We start from the raw sequence: 25,030 nt of genomic DNA on the forward strand, positions 1-25,030 counted from the left end.
TATCCTACCAGAAGCTAAAATTCCCCTCATGTCCATAATCTCCTAAAAGATAGGATTTAACTGATTTGTTATCATCACCCTCTCCCAAAACTTGCTTTTCTTCCTTCCTTCATTTCCTATTTTAGCTGACTGTCCCATAAATCACAACTCCATCTCTGCATCTGCAGCCCAGTGCCTGGCACATGACAGACGTTCATTTGTCAAAAGAGCGACTAAATGAACAAAAGAGTAACTAAATTTTCCTTTATCTGTGGCTTCACTGTGGCCTTTGGTTATAAAAATACTCAATGGCAAAAAGACCTAAACATCCCAGTCTTTAGACAAGTAGAAAAGTAACTGACAAATTAAACACATTCCAAAAATAACAGTACCATGAACTGCCGGGAAAACCCACACTAGCTCTTTATACGAATCAGTCTAATCCTTCACTCATAGATGTCTTTCCAAGAATCACCTGATGTTTGAAAAAGCCAACAGCTGTGAAAAAGAAAAACCAAAAAAGAGAAAAAAAAAAGATCACTGTGGAAACCAGAAGAGAACTTCAGAGACATGGCGAGGCTACTGGAGCAGAGAAAACACAGAGCAGAAAACAGTGTGACAAACGCTTCTAGGTATCTATCTAACATCCACTCTCTTCGTTTACCTTCCTAACAGAACCTTGATTTTGTTTAGCGTGACAATGTGTCCAACTTCAAAACTATTTTCTCAACCTTTCTTAAAAAAAGGTGCAGTTGATATGACATAAGTGGAAGTCTCTTAGGGATTTCTGGGAAAGTTATACTTTCTTGATAAAGATTGTATCTTTTTTTCTTTGTTGTTTCCTCTTTACCCCTACCTAGAATGATGATGTGATGTTAGAGCTGCAGCAACCATCTTGTAACCATGAAGAAAAAGCCTCAGCCTTGACATTCTTGGGACCACCAAGTCAATGCCAGCAAGTACTTATCTGGACTTCTTGTTTTATAAGAAAAAATACAAACCCCTAACTTGTAAAGCCAGTGTTTAGTCAGACTTATTGTTGCAGTTATACACAATCCCTAACTGATATAAAGAGACAATAAAGAGCAAAAACTAATCAAAGAACTACTCAAAGAAAATGTCCGACCCAAAGGCAAGGGTCTTCAAAGTGAAAGAGCCCACTGAGTGTTCACAGACAATGGGGAAAAAAAACTATTACTGACATCTCAGAACTCCAATGACAAAAGAAAAAAATCCTCAAAAAAGATTTCCTCCAGAGAGGAAAGTGGGGTTATTAACAAGCATCAGACTGGTAACAGACTGCTCATCAGCAACACTGACTGCCAGAAAACCAGGCAGCAATGTGCTAAGTTATGAGGAAACATGGTTTTTTTAATCTTATACCTAGCCAAATCATCAATTAACTGTGCAGATAAAATAAAGACACTGTTGGTATGTAAGAATTCAGTAATAATAACAAAGGACAGCCACATGATAAATGGAACCATTAGCATGTTACTAATAACAAGGAACAAAGTTTCCCACTCACCCAGTCTTTCTGGTTAAGTTTAGCTGCTTCATTATATACTTCAATGGCAGCTTTATGTTTTCCCAAAAGAAATCTCGGAAAGAAATACATTTTCCATAATTATTAACACAAATCTTTCACAAGACTAACCCCACCAGTCCCACATCTGACTCATGTTCAACCCCCTAGAGAATTCTGGAAGCCTCCTCCCTATGAGCTGGTCGTGGTTTGGCCAGTGAGGCTGGTGTACACCAAGAGCAGAAGCTCTCTCAGTAGGGACTGTACTGGTAGCTGTTCCAAGGCCTTGGTCCCATTCTACACCAATTTTAGTGAAAGTCTTCTGTAATTTATTTTCCACAATGTACTACAAATGTAGACCAAAAACAAAATGAGCCAAATTATATACCGCGTTAAACAAGAACTGCCACAATTTATCATCCTCGTCTATTAGGGACATGCTCTTCTCGACCGAGTCTAAGGCTTTCTCCGTGATACTGGGTCATAATTCTGGAGACAATGGGGGAAAACCCAGCCTCTGTGCAAAGACAGTTCAGGTGTGAATGACAATGTAGGTAAGAAAGTGAGGACAGGAACTCCATGGAACACGTTACTACCCTGGAGTAATAAAGCTCTTAGTACTTAACAGCTTAGAGAGACTCTGCCTGCATCCAGGAACCTTCAGGGCATTCACTCAGCAAACATTTCCCCAAAACCTACTGTGTGGCTAAAATTATGCTTAGTGTTAGAACAGTAGATGAGAAAAATTCCAGGGGTTGCCAATACAGTTAGGGTGACATCAGGCACAAGATGTCACTATTTATATAAGAAATACTATCAGTGCTCCCCCATCAAATTAGAATATGGCGTTTGAAATACTCAGTTCCTTTATACTAGCTATCTCATTTTTTCAAATTTCAAAATTAATCCACACTCTTCAAAGGGGATCCATGACACCTCTTAAGCAACCCTCCCTCCAAGTATCAGCCCAGCCTGAGGATGCACTTTACACTGCCCTTGGGCCTCCAGGCTGCCAGTACTCACAAAGATCTGGCCACCTGCTTGAGGTTATCAGCACACTGAGGGCTGAGAACTGCACATGTCTGAAAGAGTTCCAGAGACTCTTGGATATTTCCTTCCAGGCGAAATATCAATGCTGCCAAGAAATAGAAAACAGAAAATAAAATCACATTCCAGGAAGAAAGGAGCCTGGCATCAGAAAATTTGGAGAAGAGGGAGTTGGGACTCATATCAAAGTCCTTTGGACAACTGTATCTTTAATACAATCAGATATGACTTTAGATGGACTGAAACAAGTAGCTAAGATGTTCATAAGTCAAAACCTTTTTCAATAAGGTATCTCAAACCTACATATACTTCCACTCCCAGCATCCACCACACAGATAATCAGGTGCCTTGTAAATTACCCCACAAACTCTTCACTGTAATAACATTCCTATGGCTCCCTATCAGATGCTCTACTATGGTAATTCAACTTCCACCCGATGGTCCACAGAGAGTACACCCAATGGGGCAAGTGCAATCAACAGCCCAAGTCCAACAAGGAGATTCTGGCAAAGAATGTAGTAATACTTCAGACTTGTTTTTCAGCATAGCAACCAATTATAATCATTTTTCCTAGGCCTAAGTTTTCAGAAGAATCTACACGCTTTAGTATTAAGAGGCACTGTAATTCTGGAACTTGTGATATCAGGAATAAAAGCCTTTTTTTGCATGATGTCCTAGATATGTCAATATCTTACCAATTACGTCACAAAATTACATATTAATCTGAAGACCACAAATGCAATGAGTGGTAAACAAAACTATTCATTTACACCAAAATGTCAAAAATAAAGTTCCTAGAAAAACTAAGGATGCCACTTTGGGCACTAAAGAGTAAAATTTCAGTCAGAGGTTCCTATATTTGGTTTCTGATGAATTTAATTTATTCTGTTTGATCCTGTACATCTCTAGGCTTCTTCTCTTCATCCTGACTCATCATACAAAAAATCCTCAAGCTTTTCCTCATCTCTTTTAGCTTGACTACAAGGAACCCTTCCAAAAGCCTCTTCTGGACCTGAAACTGCTTCATGAGGGAGGGATCCTAACATCCAGAAACTACAGCCAGAAACTACAAAAGCAGTGAAGGACAGTAGTAATTTTTTTGACAGAACTAGTTACTTTTGAGGCCAAATCCAGCACAAGACCTATGTTCCAATTTCAAAAACAGTAATATTGAGTAAAACCTTTGTGGTACATGTACTTAAATTTAAGTATTTCACAAGTAGTTTGCTTTTTCCAGGACCCAGGCAGAGTGCGCATTTCTCTAGCGAGAAGAGAAGAAGTACATGTCTTACCTTGGACATAGATAGCATATTCACATAACCCCTGAGTCTCCTGAAGCTGCTCCTTGATAACAGCCTGAAAGAGGAAGAAACAGCACTTCTGAAAAGTAGTTAAGTGTCTTCAAATGTATTTAAGAAAAGGTAGACATGGACAAGGAGCATATATAAGAAATCTACAATACTAACAATTACTAATAAAGTATTTCATTCAGATTATTTTTTAATTTCAACTCTCTTATGATTACTTACTCCATAACAAAGGTCTGCAAGTAACAGCCCATAGGCCAAATCAGACCCACAAAGCCTATTTCTCTAGAGAGCTCTCAAGCTAAGAGTGGTTTTTATTTTTTAACAGGGTTATTTTACAAAACTAATAAGAGAAAACTCATACAATTCTAACAAAAGAACAAACAATCTAATCAAAAAATGAGCAGAAGACCTAAATAAGCATTTCTCCAGAGACATAAGATAGTCAAGAGGCACATGAAAAGATGCTCAATATCGTGCATTATTAGAGAAATGCAAATCAAAACTACAATGAGCTATCACCTCACACTGGTCAGAAAGGCCATCATTAAAAAGTCCACAAATGCTAAACGCTGGAGAGACGGTATGGAAAAAATGGAACCCTCCTACACTGTTGGTGGGAAAGTAATTTGGTGTAGCCACTATAGAAAACAGTATGGAGATGACTTAAAAAAATAAAAATAGACTTACCCTATGATCCAACAATCCCACTCCAAGGCATGTATACAGAGAAAACTCTTAATTCAAAAAAGATTACATGCACCCCAATGTTCACAGCAGCATTATTTACAACAGCTAAGACATGGACACAACCTAAATGTCCATGGACAGATGACTGGATAAAGAAGCTGTGGTGTGTATTTATATGATGGAATACTACTCAGCCATAAAAAAGAGTGAAATAATGCCATTTGCAGCAACATGGATGGACCTAGAGATTATTATACTAGTGAAGTAAGTCAGAAAGAGAAAGACAAATACCATGATATCACTTTTATGTGGAATCTAAAAAAGGATACAAATGAACTTACTTATAAAACAGAAACAAGACTCACAAACATAGAAAACAAACTTATGGTTACCAAAGGGGGAAAGGAGGGGAGGGATAAATTAGGAGTTTGGGATTAGCAGATACAAACTACTATATATAAAATACACAAACTACAAGGTCTTACTGTATAGCACAGGGAACTACATTCAGTATCTTATAATAACCTATAATAAAAAGTATATGAAAAGAATATATATGTATGTATGTATATATAGATACATATATATACACACACGTATAACTGAATCACTATGCTGTATACCAGAAACTAATACAACACTGTAAATCAACAATACTTCAATTAAAAATTAAATTAAAAAATATAGTAAGAGAAGATGAAGATATGAGACACTTGAACTTGACCCACAGCCTGTGGTCAAACCCAGCCAACCTACAGCCAATCTGAAGGCCCAAGAGTAATAAATGTCCATTGTTAGAGGCCACTGACATTTTGAGTTTGTTTCTTAAGCAGCATTACCATAGCAAAAGCTAACTGATGCCCAACTGTGGGGAAACAAGAATTCACACATTCATTAGTGGGACACAAACTGCCACAAACTCTGAAGGACAGACACTGTCAGCTGCCTAAACAAAGCCTGCCTCTCATTTTTTCTATCACCGCAGTCTCTCACCTTGCATGCTTCATAATCCTTCCGGATATAGTGGAGATGTATCAACCAGTTCTGCTTTTCCAAAATAGGAAACTCTGGGGCTGGGAATCGTATTTTGACAAAACAAACAACAAAGTCATGTTAGATTTTCTCCTGAGGATTGTCCTCATGTCCAAACTAACCACAAGCATATTGCAATGGCACGTTAAATTCCTCATGCTGCTGACCATAAGAATACAGCGTATCAAAAAAGTACAGAATATTAAACAGAGATACTTGTCCTAATAATATATTGAATATATGCTTCTTTTCAGTTTTGTGGCTATAGTTATCAGTTTCTCGACTGATAATTTGGCTTGAAGAGAAAAATAGAATCATTTGTTGTCTCTCCTCTCTCCTCCCCCTGTTTTAGAAGGTGAATAAGATGACTTTCTAAAGGATATTTCAGGAGTGTTACTAACAAAATATATATAACATAGTTAGCAACACATCTGATACATCAGAGGACCAAAACAGATAAACAGTCTCAGCCACAGGTCAGACGTGAAACATCCTACCGTGGCCCCGGGATGGGAAGTCAGCGATGAAAACAGTACCTGAGTCACTGAAAATGATGCATGACCGAAAGTCACTATTCCCTTGAATTCAAAAGTTTAAAATACTAGTGAAATTTAATTAAGAAATTACTTTTCTATGGGAAACAAAAGAGGAGAAGGATTCACACCAACCTCAGTAGAGCGGTGACCTCAAGGAAGAGGGAGAAATGGAATTAGGAAGAAATAAAAAGGACTTCAACTTTAATGATTTACTTCTCAAAAATATTTAAAGCTCTGAAGTATACATGCCTAAGTGTTATTTATGAAATCTAGCCTGCAAGTACATGCATTTTAATGTATGTCTGAGATGTTCCCTGATTTTTAAAAATGCAAAAGGGTACAGCAAGGAAAGAGAAGGAAATGGTTTGTAATCATTCTGTTCCAGAACCTTAGGAGATACATCAGAAGAAAACTTAAGACTTCTTATGTCCATAATATGAGACAAAGGGGGAAAAAAAGACCCAGAATTAATTAATGTTACTGGAACACAAAAATTAAGAGCTAATGCTGCTACTCCTTCTTAAGAATACAGAGTATCAATGAAATTGGTGAGGTGAAATTATGACAGAAGTATGGCTATGATTTTATATGCCAGAAGAAAGAAAAAGGTAAAACGCTAAGCAACTGACTCTTCATCTTCCAATTACCCACGTTCTCTGAGTGGGAACACCCTTTTAGTCAGCAAAGGCCTATCTGAGATTCTTCAATGACTTTTGTTTCCCTCCTTAATTTCCCAACCCCTACCAATCATCAGATCTCAGCCACTTATGTTCTGCCTAACCACTTACAGTATCAAATTTCCTACTGAAGATCACACAAGTCACCAACTTAAAAGACGGACAGCAGTGTGTGCATGTGAAGTGGGTAAAGAAATGCACTATAATGAGTAGTTCTGGGACAAGATTACTGAGTAATCTTGGACCACGTCTCAATCATACGGCCTCTGTCACCTACCCTCTCAAGGGAAAGGGTAAAAGGGAAGGAGACACTGAATCCTTTCAGTTTACTATATCCCTAAGTATCACTGCTTCTACAACCTGAAAGAAAATTTATAAAATGCAAATGAGTCCTGCCTATTATTAAATCTCACACTAAAAGATAAGTCATTTTTTGTGTTCCCTGGGTGAAGAAAGGAGAAAAAAACGTTCAATCAGGAAGGTATCTCAAGGGCCCCGAGGCTCACAAAATGGAATCCTAGGGATCAGAAGGGAAAGCAACACCAAATCCAAGCGCTCCAAGGTCATGTCGCACTCCTGGGAGATGCAGTTTGTCCAAAAGCTAAAAGAACTTTAGGTTCATCAAAGACTTTAGAAATCATTTCAGTGCCCCATAACTATCCTATTACTGTGTAATTTTGGAAAATTTAGTTTCCTCAACTATAAAACAGAGACTCATTCATTCATTTATTCATTCGTTCAACAAACATTCACCAAGAACCTATCACGTGCCAGGCACTGTTCTGGGCAATGGGGATGCGAAAGTGAACAAAACTGATCCCCTGCTTTCAGGGCAGGGTTGGGGGATTGGTCAGAGAGTGCCAGCCAAGGGGATAGATGCTGATAAGCTTATATATTTATGAGTGATATTTTTCTCACTTTTAAACAGCAGGGTCAAGGAATAAAATATCCTCACAGAGTTGTAAGGACTGAATGATAATACATATAAAGAGGTTCAAGTACTGTCCGGTACACAGTAAGCCCTAAAGAAGTGTTAGCTGTTATTTTTATTATTATTAGTCATTTTCAAAGATGAGGAAATTCTGGATAACACAGAAATCCCTAGAGACTATGAATCCTGAATTTAGTTAGAATTTTACCTGTAAATGTATAAGCTGAATTTCTTGTATTCCAAATCATTGCTCACGAACAGGGATACTGGTTCTTACATAACTTTCACAAGTAGTATGAGAATCACCTATGTGAAAGATTCTCTAAGAAAGATAGGCACATAAGTGCAAAGTAGAGCCTCCTCTATGTTACAGCAGAGCAAGGTGGTCATCTGCGATGCTACACTTTAAGAGTTTATATTACCATGGAGGTCAGGTGGCCAGCTGATGACATAAGGACCAGGTAAGCCTTTCAGCCTGGTGGTAAAATGATCTCCCTCCCACGCTGCCCCTACCAACATCTTCGATGAAGACAAGGTAACACCTTTCACTTGTCTACTGTCAAGACCTCCTTCACATGGCCAGCTGCCACATGCTCCTCCACCATCACCAAGGCAGGGGCGTGGAAGGCTGGCAATCTGGCAACAATAGTCCCTTGCCCTTCTCTTCTCCCACCCGCATTCTAACTCTTTTGTGACATCTCTCTTCCCCTCTAAGAACGCACCAGATATATCTTAAACAATTCCATAAACAAATAAACATGACATTAGAAGAATGTCTTCCCTGTAATTTTTCCTAAGTGCTAAATTCTCATAGAAATAGCTCAAACTCAAACTTCTACAATAAACAAATTAACGCTAATGAACAGCATCCTGGATATGTGGAAGGAAGCTCAGCTGAAAATTACTGTGCTTAGAATTTTTCGTTGAAAAATTTTCTAAAATGATTAAGGCTTTTGTAAGTACATTATAAATGAATCCTTCTTTGGTACAGGCTCTCTTCCAGGACTTGCAAACACATAACATATAGCACTCTGGGATTTATAAATAGAATTCCAATCCTGATTCAATACCAGCCTTCGATGGGACTCAGAATAAGTCATTTAACATCTCTGGGCCTCCATTTTTCCCCTATAATTTTTGCTGGAAAATTATGAAAGATCTGAAAATAGTCATTCAATAAATGTTAATTTTGTCATGTGATACTAGGAATTATAACACTTTTCCATCTGAATATATTATTTGGGACATCAAAAAAAAATAACAAATCTTGAAAAGAATGTAAATGGAAGACATTTTTATCAATCTGACCTCTATATCATCAGTCAGGGTCTAATGAGAAACATACAAACCACCTGAGGATTTAAAACAAAGGCACTTCAGTGTGGTGAACAGGTGAGGGAAGAAATGAAAGACTCAACAGGGAACAGTGAAGCAAATCAGAGGTTAGCACGGGAGCAAAAAAATCACTAGGTCAAGGGAAGAAGGAAATGTGTCACTACCGATATCCAAGGCTGAAGTTACCTGGAGGAAGCTGAAAACAGGATGGCTTGACTGTCAGAAGCAACAGAAGAGATGCTTCCAGAACCCTCCCCACTCCTTCAACTTCCCCAAGCAAAGAGAGAGGGAAAAGCCCTGGCTTCTCCTTCTTCCTGCCCTTCAATCTCCTGCCAGTTCCTCCCACTTTCTGGCTAATATAGCCAGAAACTGCTGACACAGGAGCCTGGAAGGGAATGAAGCCCATAAGGGTGCTCACAGAGCTCAGCAGACAAGGGAAGGGTGAGGAATATATCTGAAGGCAAATACAACCAAGATCAGTAGAAATATCAATTCTGTTCATGAACATAAATGATGATGAAGGAGGAGGCTGGACTGAATTAGCAGTCTACCCAAGGACACATGCTAGAAGATGGGTTTTTTTTCAATACTGCTTTTTAAAATTTTTTTTAAAAATATTCCTATCCAACTTGTTTGCTCCTCATGAGCTTAAAATGGGATGAGGAAGAAAGGAAAGTCATATAAAAAATCAATTATGGTTTTTTTTAACTACATATCCTAGATTATTTTAAATTATTTTACTACTTCAAATCAAAGCCTAATAATTGTATTTTATCCTTTTTAGGGGTGCACAGGTGTGTGTACTCAGCCATAAAAAAAAGACTAAATCCTGCATTTATGACAAGGATGGACCTTGAGGGAATTATGCTAAGTGAAATAAGTCAGGCGAAGAAAGACAAATACGGTATGATTTCACTCATATGCGGAATATAAAAAACAAAAAAACAAAAACAAAATAAATGAACACACCAAACCAAACAAAGACAAACACATAGAAACAGAGAACAGAGCAGTGGCTACCAGAGACAAAGGAAGAGGGGGTAGGGAAGGGGGAAGTGGATAAAGAGGATCAATTGTATGGTAAGGGAGGGATGAAAACTAAGTTTTTGGTGGTGAGTACACTGTAGTGTATACAGAAATAGAAATACAATGTTGTACACATGAAATGTATATAATGTTACAAACCAATGTTACTTTGATAAAAAATAAATTAAAAAATGAAAAATTGGAAAAAATAGGAGAGGGTTTAAATATAAGTTATCATACAAAGGATGGAATTCAGCTGTTAAAAAGTGAGGTAGAGATGATACACTTGCAATGGGTGAATTTTATGCCATGTAAATTATATCCCAATTAAGCTGTTTAAAAAGTGAAAAATAAATAAATGTTAGTAAGTGTTAAAAAAAAATAAGGAAAAGAAAAACCACATGATCATATCAATACATGCAGGAAAACCAACTGACAAAATTCCACACCCATTCATGGTAAAAAGCTCTTACCAAAGTATGAACAGATGAAATTTCTCAAGCTAATAATGGATATTTATATAAAACATACAGTTACCATTATACTTAATGGTAACAAAAAGAATGTTTTCTTGTTAACAAAGTTCTTACTGTACCTATTCAGTAAGATATTGAATGCCCTAGACTGTACAGTTTGGAAAGAAAGAGATAAGTGAAAGGTATACAGATTAGAAATGGAAAAATAAAAATGACTTCTAGTCACACTTACATCACCAAGAATTTATGAAAAAGCTACTAGAACACACGAGTTTAGCAACACTGCAGGAAACAAGATCAATACACAGTCATATTCCTGTATTAAAAATGAACAATTGAGAATTGAATAAGAATTAACAGGTGTCATAGTACCAATAAACGTGAAATACTTGGGTGTAAAATTAACGAAATACGTGCAAAATCACTATGCCAAAACTACAAAATGCTAATGAAATAAATCAAAGAACACTTAAATCAATGGAGAGATACACCAAGGTCATAAATTTTAAAACTCAGTATTATTACCAGTTCTACCCAAATTGATCTATAGCTTCAATGCAATTGTCAAATTTTCAGAGGAGATGTTCTAGAAATTAACAAGCTGATTCAAAAACTTATACGGAAGGCAAAGAAACAAGAGCAGCCAAAACAATTATTAAAAAGAACAAAGTTGGAGAGCTAACAATGTCTAATTTCAAGACTTACTTAAAGCTACAGTAATCAGTAGGCTACCGGCAAATAGATAAACATACAGATAAATGGGAGATAATAGAGAATGCAGAAATAAATCCACAATTATATGGTCGATTGCTTTTCAACAAAAATACAAAGTCAAATCAATGAAGAAAAGATAGTTTTTTCAATAAATGGTGCTGAAAGAGCTGGATACCCATATGTAAAAAAACTTCAATCTATATATACTCTGCACTATATACAAAAATTAACTCAAAATGAATCATAGACAAAACATAGAAGCATAAAACTTCTAGAAGACACAGAATAATATCTTTGTGATCCTGAGTTAGGCAAACATTTCTTAGATGTTACACCAAAAGCATGATTCGTAGAAGAAAAAAACTGATAAACTGGACTTCATCAAAATTAAAGTATCTGTTCTTCAAAAGACACTGTTAAAAGCGTGAAAAAATGAGTCTGTCTGAGAGAAAATATGTGCAAATCACTTGTCTGATAAAGATAAACATATCTTGTTTCCAGAATATATAAAAAACTCTCAAAGCTTAATATTAAGAAAACAACCCAATTTTTTTTGCAGTGAAATTTTTTGCAATTTTTTTAAAATGAGCAAATTATTTAGATATGTCACCAAAAGAGACAAAGAGATTCTAGATAAGCACATGAAAAGATGTTGAACATCAACAGTCATTAGAAAAGTGCAAATTAAAACAATGAGACACCACTAAAAGCCACTACCATGACTTTTTTAAAAAACTGAAAATAACCAAGTGCTGACATGGATGTGAAGTTACCAGAACACTTATACTTTACAGATCGAAATACAAAACAATATAACTACTTAAGAAAACAGTTTTGCAACTTCTAATAAAGTAAAATATATAATCACAATGCCATCTAGCAATCCCATTCCAAGGCACTTACACAAGTGAAATGAAAACACATTCACACTAGATCCTCTAGGTAAAATGTTTATAGCAGCTTTGTAACAGCCAAAAACAGAAAACAACTAAATGTCCTTCAACTGATGAATGGATGAATAAACTGTGGTATATGCACAAAACTGAACACCCCTCATCAATAAAAAGAAATTCAAACACACAACATGGGTAAATCTCAAAAACATTATGCTACATGAAAAAAGCCACTCAAAAGTTAACATAAGGATTCCAATTACATGACATTCTAGGAGAGGCAAAACTGTAAGAAGAAAAAAAAAGATCAATGGTTGCTAGCAACTGGAGCAGAAAACGTGGTTTAAGACAAAGTCAAGGTGAATTTCTGAGGGTGATTAAGCTTGTCTATATCTTGATTGTGCTGGTGGTAGTTACATGACTATTTTCATTTGTCAAAACTCACAGAACTTAACATTAAAAAATGGTGAATTTTAGTGTACGTAAAACTAAATGTTAATTATCATGCAAATACTAATTAAAATAAAACTGTAATAGCTATATTATTATCAAAGCAGACTTCAAACAAGGAATATTATCAGGGCCAGAAGGAGGACATTACAAAAAGGTCAGTTCATTAAGTCAAACAATCCTAAATGTATATACATCCAAAACAGATCTTCAAAATATACAAACTAAAAACTGACATAACTGAAAGTAGAAACAGACAAACTTATAATTACATTTGCATACTTCAACACTTTTCTCTCATTAAGAACATCATTATCTGTATCAGTAAGGGTATTAGAATCTGCATGAGGAAGTACACAGAATAACAGCACTATCAACCAACTTGACCTAACTGACATTTATAGAATGCTCCCTCCAACAGGAGCAGAATACACACACATTCTTTTCAGGCACATGGAATATTCACCAACACAGGACACATTCTCAGCCGTAAACAAACCATATAAAGCTGTTAACCATAATAAAATAAAACTAAAAACCAGTAACGAAAAATATTTGGAAAAATCCCCAAATATATGGAAATTAATACTTTTCTCAATAGTGCATGGGTCAAAAGGGAGCACAAAGGAACTTTTAAAATATTTAGAACTCTATAAAAGTTAAAACATAACATTTGAAATGTATACAAACTAGTTAAGCAGTGTTTAGAGGGGAATGTAAGTACCAAATGTTTATAACAGAAAAGAAGAAAGATCTCAAATCAGTGATCTAAGTTTCTAAATTAAGATTATGCAAAAAGAAAGGCAAATTAAACACAAGAAAATATTAGATAAGAGCAGAAATCAATGAAATTGAAACAGAAAAGCAATAGAGAAAAACAATAAAATCAAAAGCTGAGTCTTTGAAAAGATCAACAAAGTGCGTAAACCTCTAGCTAGACTGATCAAGAAAAAAAGATATAAATTACAAATTCAGGAACAACACAGGGAACATCACTACACATCCTACAGACATTGAAAGGGAAGTAAAGGAGTATTATGAATTTTATGTCAATAAATTTGATAACTGAGATGAAATGGACAAATTTCTTTGAAAGAGAAACATCATCAAAGCTGTGGGACCTGAAATAGTCCCATATCTATTAAAGAAACCGAGTTTGTTTTGCTTTTAGTGCTCTCTGAATTTCACTTTCACACCTCTTTACATTACATGTTATCTCATTCAAGGGTCTAGAAACAACTGAGACCATAAATAGCTAAAGGTACCCATCAGACCTCGTTGGAAGCCAAGCAAATGCAATGTTAAAGACAAACTACAGTCAAGACTGATTCTCCTGGGACTGACAGATGGAGCTGAGTTGTGGCCTGTCCTTTTTATTGTATTCCTTAGTCATCTACCTTAACCGGCAATGTGAGCATGATTTTGTTAATTAGAAGTGACAAGAAATTCTGTGTGTTCTTAAAAACCTTCCAACAACAAAACTCCAGGCCCACGTTGCTTGTCATATTCTAGCAAATGTTTAAGAAAGAAATAACACCGATTCTATATAAAATTTTTCAAAAAAAAAAAGAAATAGGGAATAGTTCCCAACCTGTTTTAAGGCTGGCATAATACCTGATACCAAAAACAGACAAAAGCATTGCAGAGTAAGAAATTACAGACCAACATCCCTCATGAATACAGATGCAAATGGAATCCAGCAATATATAAAAAATTTATAAACGTGGGGTTTATCCCAGGAATGCAGGGTTGGTACAACATTCCAAAATTCAATCAACATGATTTACCATATCAATAGATAAAATCAGAAGCCAGAAATTAAGGGCAGGATAAGAGCAAGAGCCCTCAATATTTTACATGCCTGTGCCACTACCCTGCACAACTCCAAAGGCATCATTATATTGCAGTCTTTGTATTCTACACAAATGACACCCCAGGCACTGTGCAATGGAGTGGTATTGGAAATGTGTAAAATGGTTGCCCAAAAGGCAATGCAACTTTGAGCTGGACTAACAGAAATAAAAGATTCAAACAAAGAGATTTTATCTTCCAGACATTCCATTGGCTCTGTTCACACCACACCTAGAATATTCTATTTAGTCCTGAACTCTATACTTCCAAAAGGGCCAACGAATTTCACTAGAGAACCAAAGCAATAATGGCAGAAGCGTTCTAAACATCTCATATGAAAAGAACTGAAGTAACTGGAAACATTTAATCTTCAGAAGAAAGGACCCAGGGAGCATACACTGCAGTTTAATCATTTGCTTATATTGTCTCTGCCCTGAAGACTGCCAATTCCTTGAGGGCAGAATTCATGCCCTATGTATCAGTGTATTCCAAATACCTATCATTGGTCATGGAACCTGCTAAGTACTCACGTGTATGAGGGAGTTCAAGAACAGGAAAAACTAAACTTTAGTAACAGAAATCAAAGTGGTGGCTCTGCAGTGGGAAAGGTAGAAAGAACCACAGACCATGGTCTGTGAGGGTCACCACAGCGCTGTTAAACTGTACAGCATACCTGTCAAATGTGTGCCTTTTCGCCACAGCTATAAACTTTGTATCTCGTTAGTCTGAATTGGGCATGGGCCAATTCTCGATTGGTGTGCGCTAATTATAATTCTCCTGGAGTGGGAGTCAATGGAATCACGGGGTTTGACTCCCAAGAAGGATGTAAAGAATACTGGAGAGAGGATATCAGTGCCCACTAGCCTCACCACCTAACTAACCAAATCGCCCTAGTGACTACATGAAGTGACAGGTATCACCGCAAAATGACTCTCATGTCCACAAATGGTGTTTAACACATTAGCAATAATGTTAGACATTGGCAGAATTCATCCAAATTTCACAAATAACCTAAATTGTTAATGTGCCACTCTTTCAATGAAAGCTGTATTCCTAAAAATTCTTTGAAAATAAATTCCTGAAAGTTAATATTTTCCAACAACTTGCATTATAATTTCAAAGAGTATCAGAAATGCCCCCAGATAAACAAAATCAATTTCCTAACTCTCAGCAGACAACAGGAAAACACATGCTGCAAAAGGGCATGTGGCCTGGTGAATATAACTCAGCTATGCAAACAAGAGTCACACACAAGTCCCTGGGCAAGTCATGCCCCTTCCACTTGGCCTTGGTTTCCTCATCTAGAAAATGATAAATAAATTAATAGATAATAAAACAGATGGTCTCTCTTGCTAAATAAAAACTTCAGGTATTTTCTAAGACCTTCAAGTAGCCAGGACACCCAGTCCATTAGATATGGAAGAATATCCATTATAGTCACCGACAACTTGATAGAAACCCTCTTGAGACTTTAGAGGTTAACAAATGAAGAAATCCTATTCCTCTACCCCCCCAAAAAAAAAAATTAAAAAAAAAAAAATATATATATATATGTATGTATATGTATGTATGTATCAGATTTTAAAATGCAGTTCTTTACAATACGGGTCCTCACCTAGTTAGGCTCCCCAGACTCAATTTTTATAAAACCTCACACTTATTTAACATATGTATACATGAGATTACTTTAGGCCTGATATGTATTAAGGGAACTTTACAGTGGTTTTTCCACAAGCAGAAAGTTAGTACATATTTATGTAACAACAAAACCCCATTTAAATATACCTACAGGTAAAACCAAGTCCCTAATGTCTTAACAACTCCGTAAAAGAAAAGCTATCCACGGCAGAACATGTAGACTACTGATCTTCCCAACAATCACATTTTTTAAAACTCTAGTGCATACAGAAGAATCAGTAAGATAGAGAAATCTGTGCAGGTATATACATACAATGAAATTACAAACAGACCTTTTTTCAGCCGGGGTTTTTGAGATTCAGCAGATGGAGGAAACTGAGTTCTCTGAAATGAAAGAAGTCTATGTTAAAGCACCACCCTAAATCTTGCTAACTTAAAGCAGCATTCAAATAACAATCAACAGCTCTCCAATCATGCAAGTAATCTATTAACTGCATGCAGGTACGAAGAATTATTTTGAATATTTGTAACAAATGTCAAGTCATACTTTTACTGTCCAAACCATTCATCATGTATATGCATACTTTTAATATATACTTATAATGTGCATTTATTATGTATAATTGTAATGTATGATAAAATGTGCACCAACAAATGTCCTAAGTTCTTAGATATCACATATTAGCATTGTACCTAATGCTATACTTCTTAGCAGCCAAACCAAAAATGTGATAACTCTGATAAGAGGAAGCTTATGAGTCATTTACACAGAAATTGTCTAGAACTCAATTCTAGGAGTTTTTTAAAAGGGATATTATTTAATATTATAGATACTATTCTATACTATAACTTCACAGAAACTCTTCAAATTAATTTTTCTTATATCCACCTTTCATGTTATATATGATATGGCATGATATAAGCAAAAGTAATAGTTGAAAGTTTCCAGTAGTAATGAGACACTAATATTTAGATTCTGGATGCTCAATCAACCCTTACCAAGTTAAATAAAAATAAATCCACACTTAGATACACCATAGGGACCTGTACCAGAAACAATAACAGTTCTTAAATGCAACCAAAGAAAAAAACATTATCACCAGATTACCTGCAAAGAGAGGACAATTACACTGACAAATGACTTCTCCACAAAAAGAAAAGGGAGATAATATATTAAGACTTTATAAATTCTCAAGGGTTGGGTACTAAGTAAAATGAATGCTAATCTAGACACGAGAGCAGCATACTATGGCTCACAGGTCAAATTCAGCCTATTTTTATATGGCCCACAAGCAAAGAATGATTTATATTTTTTTAACGGTTAAACATTTTTAATATTTTATAAAACACGAAAATTATATAAAATTCAAGAACCAAAATTTTATCAGAACACAGTCACACTCACATTTACACATTGTCTATGGTTGCCTCCGCACTGTAACCGTATAGTTGAGTTACTTGTGACAGAGAATATATGGCTCATGAAGCTCAAAATATTTATTATTGGCCTCTTAAAAAAGTTTGCCAACCCCTGATCTGAACTCTTACATCAATCAAAACTAACTCAAGAACAAGTGCAAATTTTAAAAGGCTCTCAGACAAATAAAATTTGAGTTTTTTAAACTCACTAAATAAACTTTTAAAGGACACACATTAGGGAAAAGGAAAATAACCCCAGAAGGAAGGAGTGCAACAAGCAAAGGAACTGGTAAAATACGAAGTATTATAAGCATCTACTTATTGAATAAAGCAAATAAAAAGTATAATGTGTGGTGTTGAACTAAGAAAACAAAAACTACAAAACTAAACAATGGCATGAATTGGCAGAAGGCAATGGAAAATAAAGCACTGGATGATCCCCGTATTATTCAGATTTAAGTTTGAATTTTAAGTTAAATATATATTATTTTAACAATTTAGGTACTGTCTTAAGGAAGACCAAAGAAAAGGACAGAAAATAAAATTCTCCAATTAAAAGACAAATTATTAGATGGATTTTTTTATTTAGATATATGCTATTTGTATAAAGAAACATCTAAAACATAAGAACAAGGAAAAACAAAGAAAAACGATGGGAAAAGATGCATCAGGAAAACAGAATCAAGAAAAAGCAGCAATATTAACATTATATAAAATAGACTTCAAGGAAAAAAAGCTGCATCAGGGAAATGAAAATGAATTAAGACAGAATGAAGATTAAAATGGAAAAGGTAAATTTTAAAACCTTTTAAGGGATTACTTCAAGACATAAAAGCACAAACCAATTTAAAAAAGACCCAAACATTCACTATATTAAAATTAATAACTTCTATTCCAAAATGAAGTAGAAAACTAAAAGAAAATATATGCAATACAAAACAAAACCAAAAAAAAAAAAGACAGAGGATTAATAGCCAGTAACTATAAACAACTAGACATCAATAAGAAAAACAAATAGTGAGGTAGAAAAATAAGCAAAACATAAGAACCAGGCATTGCACAGAAAAGGAAACAAGACAACCAACGATGTTCTACCTAATTAACAATCAGGGAAATGTAAATTAATATCACATTAAGATTTCATTTCTAAAAATAAATAAAAATAAATAAAAAATAAATAAATTAAATAAATAAAATAATAAAAATAATTAAAAAATAAAATAAAATATAAAAAATTAAAAAATTTAAAAAAGATTTCATTTCAAATCCATCATATTGACAAAATTTAAAGCTATAACAATATCAAGGATGTGAGCAACAGGAACTAATGGCAGATGCGTAAGTTGTTACAACCACCTTAGAGTTTCCCATAAGAAATAAAGTTGAAGATGCACATAGCCCATAACCCAGCAATCCATTTTTAGGAGTATTCTGGGGAAACAGAACAGGAGACCTACATAAGAATGTTCATACCTAGGTCTAAGATACTCTTACTCCTTAAATTTTGCAACCTAAATGCTTTATTTGCCTACCTCTAGTCCTGATTCTGTTCATAGCAGCTTTTTTTTTTTAATTAAAAATCAGAAAGGAAAAAAGATGAACTTGCACAAACAGAAAGTTGAAAAGTGGTTGCCAGGAGATGGGAGGTTGGGGAAATAGGGAGAGGCTGGTAAAAGGGTACAGACTTTCAGTTATAGGATGACTAAGGTCTGCGAATCTAATGTATAACATATAGTTGATAACACTGTACTGTATAGCTGAAATTTGCTAAGAGCAGAATTTAAATGTTCTCACATACACACAAAAGGTATATATGTGGGGTAACGGATGTGTTAATTAACTCAATGGTGGGAATCTTTTCACAATGTGTGTGTGTATAAAATCATCACACTGTACACTTTAAATATCTTACAACTTTGTCAGTTATACCTCACAAAGCTGGAAAAAGATCAGAATTAACTCAAATATTTCATATAATGGCTAAACTGTAGTATTTCCATGGGATACTTCACAGCATTAAAAGTGAAGAAACAAAGCATTAATTTTTTTTAAATCAATATATTGTTTAGGGGTATTAAGTATGATAAAATTACAAAGAAAACCAAAAGAATAATTAACATAAAGCTGAGGAAAGAGATTGCTTCTGATGGGGAAGGACAAAAATGCAGTAGAGGAGAGACATTTGGGTTTCAAAGCTACTGTTAATATTTCATTTATCTACCTGTGAGGTAGAAAGAAACACAACTTTCATTATAGAGTTGACCCTTGAACAACGGTTTGAACTGCGAGGGTTCACTTATACATGGATTTTTCTCAACTGTAACTACTACAGTGCTACCCAACCCAAGGTTGGTTGAATTAATCCACAGTTGCGGGACAGCTGGGGATAGGGAGGGCCACTATAAATTATCCTTAGATTTTCAACTGTGCAGAAGATTGACCCCCCTCACCCCCATACTGTTGAAAGGCCAATTGTTTTGTTCTTTAAAACTTACATATAACCTTTTACTCATTCTTTTAGAGGTAAGATATTTCATAACAAAAAAACAAGCCTGAAAATAAAAGGGAATACATAATTTGTTCTTTTGGATATTTTATTATCTTCATTTCACAAATACAGAAAACTTAATAATAAAACAAATAACTCATTGTAAAATGGGTAAAAGACTTGTATGCACACTTTACCAAAAAGATATGGATGAATAAGCACATAAAAAATACTCAATTATGTGACAATGAGTGTGTATATGTCCATGAATGACTGAAAAATTGTGCTGAACACTGGAATATGACACAACATTGTAAAATGATTATAAATCAGTAAAAGATGTTTAAAAAAAAAAGAATCAAATTCAAAAAAAATACTCAATTATCATTATTCATTGGGGAAATAAAAATTAAAACCACAATAACCACTACTACACATCCATTAGAATGGCTAAAATCAAAAAGACTGACAATAACAAAGTGCTGACAAGGATGTGGAAAAACAAACCCTCATAGACTGCTCATGGGAATGTAAAATAGTATCATATAGCCACTTTAGAAAGCAATGTAGAAGTTTTGCTGTTTTTTGTTTTGTTTTTAAACACTTACCATACAACCCAGCAATTACACTCCTGGAGAAATGAATATACACATGCAAAGATGTGCATGTCAACACTCAAAGTGATATTACTCATAATAGCCAAAAACAGGAAACATTCCAAAAGTCCAATGTGTGGATAAACAAAATACAAATATTCATACAATGGAATACTGCTTAGAAATAAGAAAGTACAAACTACTTACATATCACAGTATGAATGAACATCAAAATACATGCTAAGTGATTCCAAAACATGAAATTGTAGCAAAAGAAAAATTATGCAAACAGAAAGCAGATCAACTGTGGGCTGGGGTTAAGGGAGAAATTGGCTGCAAAAGACACAAGGGAAATTTCTAGAGCGATGGACGTTAAGTGGATTGTGGTGACAGCTGTGCAACTATATAGCTTTATAAAACTGATCAAATTGTACAGTTAAAATGGTAAATTTTACAGTTACATATATTACACCTGAACAAAGTTGTTCTTATAATGCTAAAGAACTCTACTGTTTTTTGATCTAACTGGGATTTTTTTAGACTTTGGTCAACATATAAAGAATATTTAAGGGTCAAAAAGTATTTTCATGAGTCAGCAATACTTCTCTCTGCACAAAATAGAATTAAAATAAATTACAATTTTTGGTGAGTCTCTTTCTCAAAAGACCTTCCAGAATTTTCTCAGAATAGAAAGGATCCTATCAGCCCAGTCAATTTCATTCACAGCTGGGATATATGGTAGAATAAATTTATTATTTTGTTTTCATTTTTAATTAGTTCTGTGATCATTTATTCATCTAACAAATATTCATGTAACATTTGGTATGTGCTAGGCACTATACCTGATCCAAAACAACTAGTGCAGCAGCAATTTCTGCTTTCTGCTCTGAAAGGTTTAATCTTTTAATTTACAGAAAGAAAAATGGGTATTTAATATAAATACATAAAAAACAGGAATTAGGGAGTTATAAAAAATTTCTAAGTATAAAGCATGGAAACCAGAGCTATTTGCCTTTTTTTTAAGATCTCTAAACCATTTATTATATATTCTTAAATTAAAACAAAGATCAGTTCCCAGTTTTCCTAAGGAACAGGTAATAATCCTTAGTAGTTTGGGTAGCATATTAGAATTTCTGGGTCCCACAATGAACTAGTTCTACTCTGTTTTGCTAGGATGTCTCCTAGTCTCACGGTCTTTACTGCAGAACTCTTAAATTTTTACTTACACATTTGTTGAAAATTCTGTTTTAAGTCTTTTAGTCTTCTCTCCTCCACATCTATATACTCCTAGTTATAGATCTGTTTTTCCCTTGTGTCACAAAATTAAGATTGCACAATGTACCCCTGTTAAAAACAAGACAACAAGCCCAAAATGGAGCCACATACACCAAGCCCCATGTCACCAAACTGAGACTTAATTACAGCTTCGGTTCTCCCAGAAATGGATGCTTAAACCAGTCAAATAGGAATCACCTGATCAGCACTAGTTATATAGTGCCTGATAGACCCTTCTGATCCCCTAAAGGAAAGTGACTGCAATAATCAACCCACTTTTTGCCTAGTATGACTTCCTTGTCCCTGCTCCCTTCTGCCTCCAAAAGTCTTTCATTTTGTACAGCTCTTCAGAGCTCCTTTCCATCTGCTAGATTGGATGCTGCCTGATTCATGCCTGATTGATTTATTCACTGAATAAAGCCAACACAATCTTCAAAATTTACTCAGTTGAATTTTGTTTTTTTAACAGCCCACTCCACAATTAGCTTTTATTAAAATGTACACCATGGAAATCCCTCCACATCAACATATATAGTTCTAACATTCTTTTTAATGGCTGCATAATATTCCTCAGTATTGGAATACCAGAAGTCATCCATTATCCTACTAATGACCATTCATTCTGTTTCCAGGGTTTTTTTGCCACTATGAGTACCTTGGACTGGATGCTTATCTTTGGCTTTTATTTCAATGGGATACAGGTCTAGGCATGGCATTGCTGGGTCCTTTTAATTCTATTACAAGATGCCGTATCACTTCCAAAAAGGACATAAATTCAAATTTTCATGCAGTAGTAACCTGAAAGATGAGATTGTTATAACACTGATAACAATAAACTTGATAATAATGAAAATGGTTAGTTAACTTCCAGCAGGAAGTTCTAAAGTCATATCAAAACAAAGAGTCATTCTCTTTAAAACGCTATCAGAGATTCTAATGTACAGGACAATTCCTGCCATCACGTTCACATTCTGTTCGTGAGCACCTACCTACACCTGCAATGAGCAGTAGGGAATAAGCTATATTTGTTATATATATGTTATGCTACGTTATACCTTATACCTTAGATTTAAGATTATGTAGGCGAAGTATTTTCTCCGGTATGTTTTCAATACCTAAACTCTGGAAACACTAGGAATGCTTTTAATTTTTTTAAATTCGTAACTTAACAAAAATCTTCGCTTTGAGACATTACTTGATTTCTCTGCAAATGAAAACAGAATAGAAAACAAACAGGCCTCCTGACAGATAATACTGGCCTTGCTCCTTAATAGCCAAAATTAAAATATAAAACAGTCAGCCAAAGACTACTCTTTTGTCTCCTGTGTTTTTCTGGGCGTTTTTCAAAGGGCAATACATTCCAAATAAAAAGCTAAAGTCATTCTAACAAATGCGCAGAAAATGCTCTGAAATTCAATATTAAAACAAGGTACACAAGGTTTCACACTGGAACATTACAGAAATCAGATCCAATTATGAATTTACTCCTCAAAAATAACTAACAACTGGGTCTTCCCGAATTCACCTGAACCACTTTGTATTAGCAATTCTGTGGAGTTTAATCAATGCCTAACTCAGACCAGCTGGAATCCCAAATAAGCACTTTGCACAATTTGAAAAACATGGTCCCGCCCCGGCGGCAGAAGGTAGTGACGCTAAAAGCTTCCAGGACTTGTCATATTCAATTCCTAATCCAGGGGATTGACAGAAACTGTCTCCGCACAGGTGACAGTGCTTCCTTTCCAAACCTCAGGAGACAAAAAAGACAGGACTACGAAAAGAGCCATTTCTGATGAAAATCTCCCTTTCCCGGCCAGAACATCCACAGAAGGACCACAGTCCTAGCAAACGCCCAGAGCGGGAAAAAAAAAAAAAAAAAAAACTCAGCCTGGCCCCAGCCGAAGCGCTTCCCAGGAGCCGGACCGCGTCGGCGCACACCACGCGCCACTCCGGCTCCACATCCCCCCAGCGGCAGCGGCGTGGGCCTCAGGCAGCCGGCCAACCCGTCTCGCCGCTCCGGCCCCGGCTCCGCATCCCCCCAGCGGCAGCGGCGTGCGCTTCAGACCGCCGGCCAACCCGTCTCGCCGCTCCGGCCCGGCTCCGCATCCCCCCAGCAGCAGCGGCGTGGGCCTCAGGCCGCCCGCCAACCCGCCTCGCCGCTCCGCGAGGCTCCGCTCCGCCCGGACCAACCCCGCCTGGCGGCCGGGACACTGAACACAACCCAGGTACTGACCATCGCGACTTTCCCCTCAGCCATCTTAGCTTCACCCGCCGCTACGAAGCCGGACGTCGAAACTTTCCCAGACGCCCAAGCAAACGGAAGTTATAGGACTCCGGAAGTGGGAGGGGCCTGAGCAGGAAAAGAAGCTGATCGTCGAGCGGAGGTGTTGAGCCGAGGTTTCTCCCGGAGCCCGAGGATCTTCTAGAAGCTGTGGAAGGGCTGGGCGCTTTCCCTCAGTCACCCTGTCTCTCCAGGAGCTGGGAAGGGAGTGCGCAGCCAGTCGTCTGCTCCATCCGGGCCACGCCTGCCGCCTCCTGCCGTCGTGTGGGCGCTACTTGAGAAGCCCCGACCGCGCTGAGGGGTGGCCGCGGTCCTCCCGCCCGCGGGCGTTTACTTGGAGCCTCTTCCCGGGAGCCCCGGCCCCGAGCCCCAGCCCAGGGCTGAGGGCCTCATTCCCGCCCTGCACAAACATCCTCGTTTCCTGGCTGTCACTGTCCAGCCAAGGTGTCACTCGCCTCATCAGCCTCCCACTTTCTTTTGTGCTGGAGTTTGGAAATCCGCTGCCGGCGGGCTGCGATTGAACGCAATCTTGTTTTGATTGGAAATATTTAAAAATCGGGAGATTACACAAGAAAGCCAGAAATCCGGCCGCGGGATAAAGAGCCAACAACGGGCCTGTATTCCTGCCTGGTGGTAAAATAGATCTGAGAACGGCCGCTACATAATAGGCGTTTCTAAGTCTTTTTGCCACGGTCCGCGCTTCCCAGCACACCCCAGCCGTTTTACATTATCTTTCTAGCCCCTAGTGTGGTGAACTAAATGCTTAGTCTTTCCACTGGGTGATCGTGGAAATACGTGGTCTTTGGCATCAAACATGAGTTCTGGAGTTGACCACGGCGTGACATAAACCAGTTATTTCTTTGA

General features: G+C 36.6%; 1 protein-coding gene across 16 annotated transcripts in view; it reads right to left on the minus strand.

Annotated features, from left to right (window-relative positions):
* BBS4 (Bardet-Biedl syndrome 4) overlaps nucleotides 1–24,187 on the minus strand; it is a 38,058-nt gene extending 13,871 nt beyond the window's left edge. For 2 of the 16 annotated variants that reach the window (XM_072951078.1, XM_006213735.4), the window contains exons 1-6: nucleotides 24,119–24,181; nucleotides 16,440–16,491; nucleotides 5,542–5,621; nucleotides 3,844–3,907; nucleotides 2,528–2,639; nucleotides 1,508–1,580 (exon numbers count right to left, since the gene is read on the minus strand). In XM_072951078.1, the coding sequence (XP_072807179.1) occupies nucleotides 1,508–1,580; nucleotides 2,528–2,639; nucleotides 3,844–3,907; nucleotides 5,542–5,621; nucleotides 16,440–16,491; nucleotides 24,119–24,142 (405 nt within the window). In that variant the 5' untranslated portion in view covers nucleotides 24,143–24,181. Of the gene's footprint in view, nucleotides 1–1,507; nucleotides 1,581–2,527; nucleotides 2,640–3,843; nucleotides 3,908–5,541; nucleotides 5,622–7,932; nucleotides 8,344–16,439; nucleotides 16,492–21,836; nucleotides 21,955–22,540; nucleotides 22,684–24,118 lie in introns of those variants that run through there. The other 14 variants (XM_072951084.1, XM_072951079.1, XM_072951089.1 and 11 more) reach the window with 12 other exon arrangements.
* Between the last annotated feature and the right edge of the window lie 843 nt (nucleotides 24,188–25,030).

This window comes from Vicugna pacos, chromosome 27 (genome assembly GCF_048564905.1).
Source record: "Vicugna pacos chromosome 27, VicPac4, whole genome shotgun sequence".
NCBI classification, from domain to species: domain Eukaryota; kingdom Metazoa; phylum Chordata; class Mammalia; order Artiodactyla; family Camelidae; genus Vicugna; species Vicugna pacos.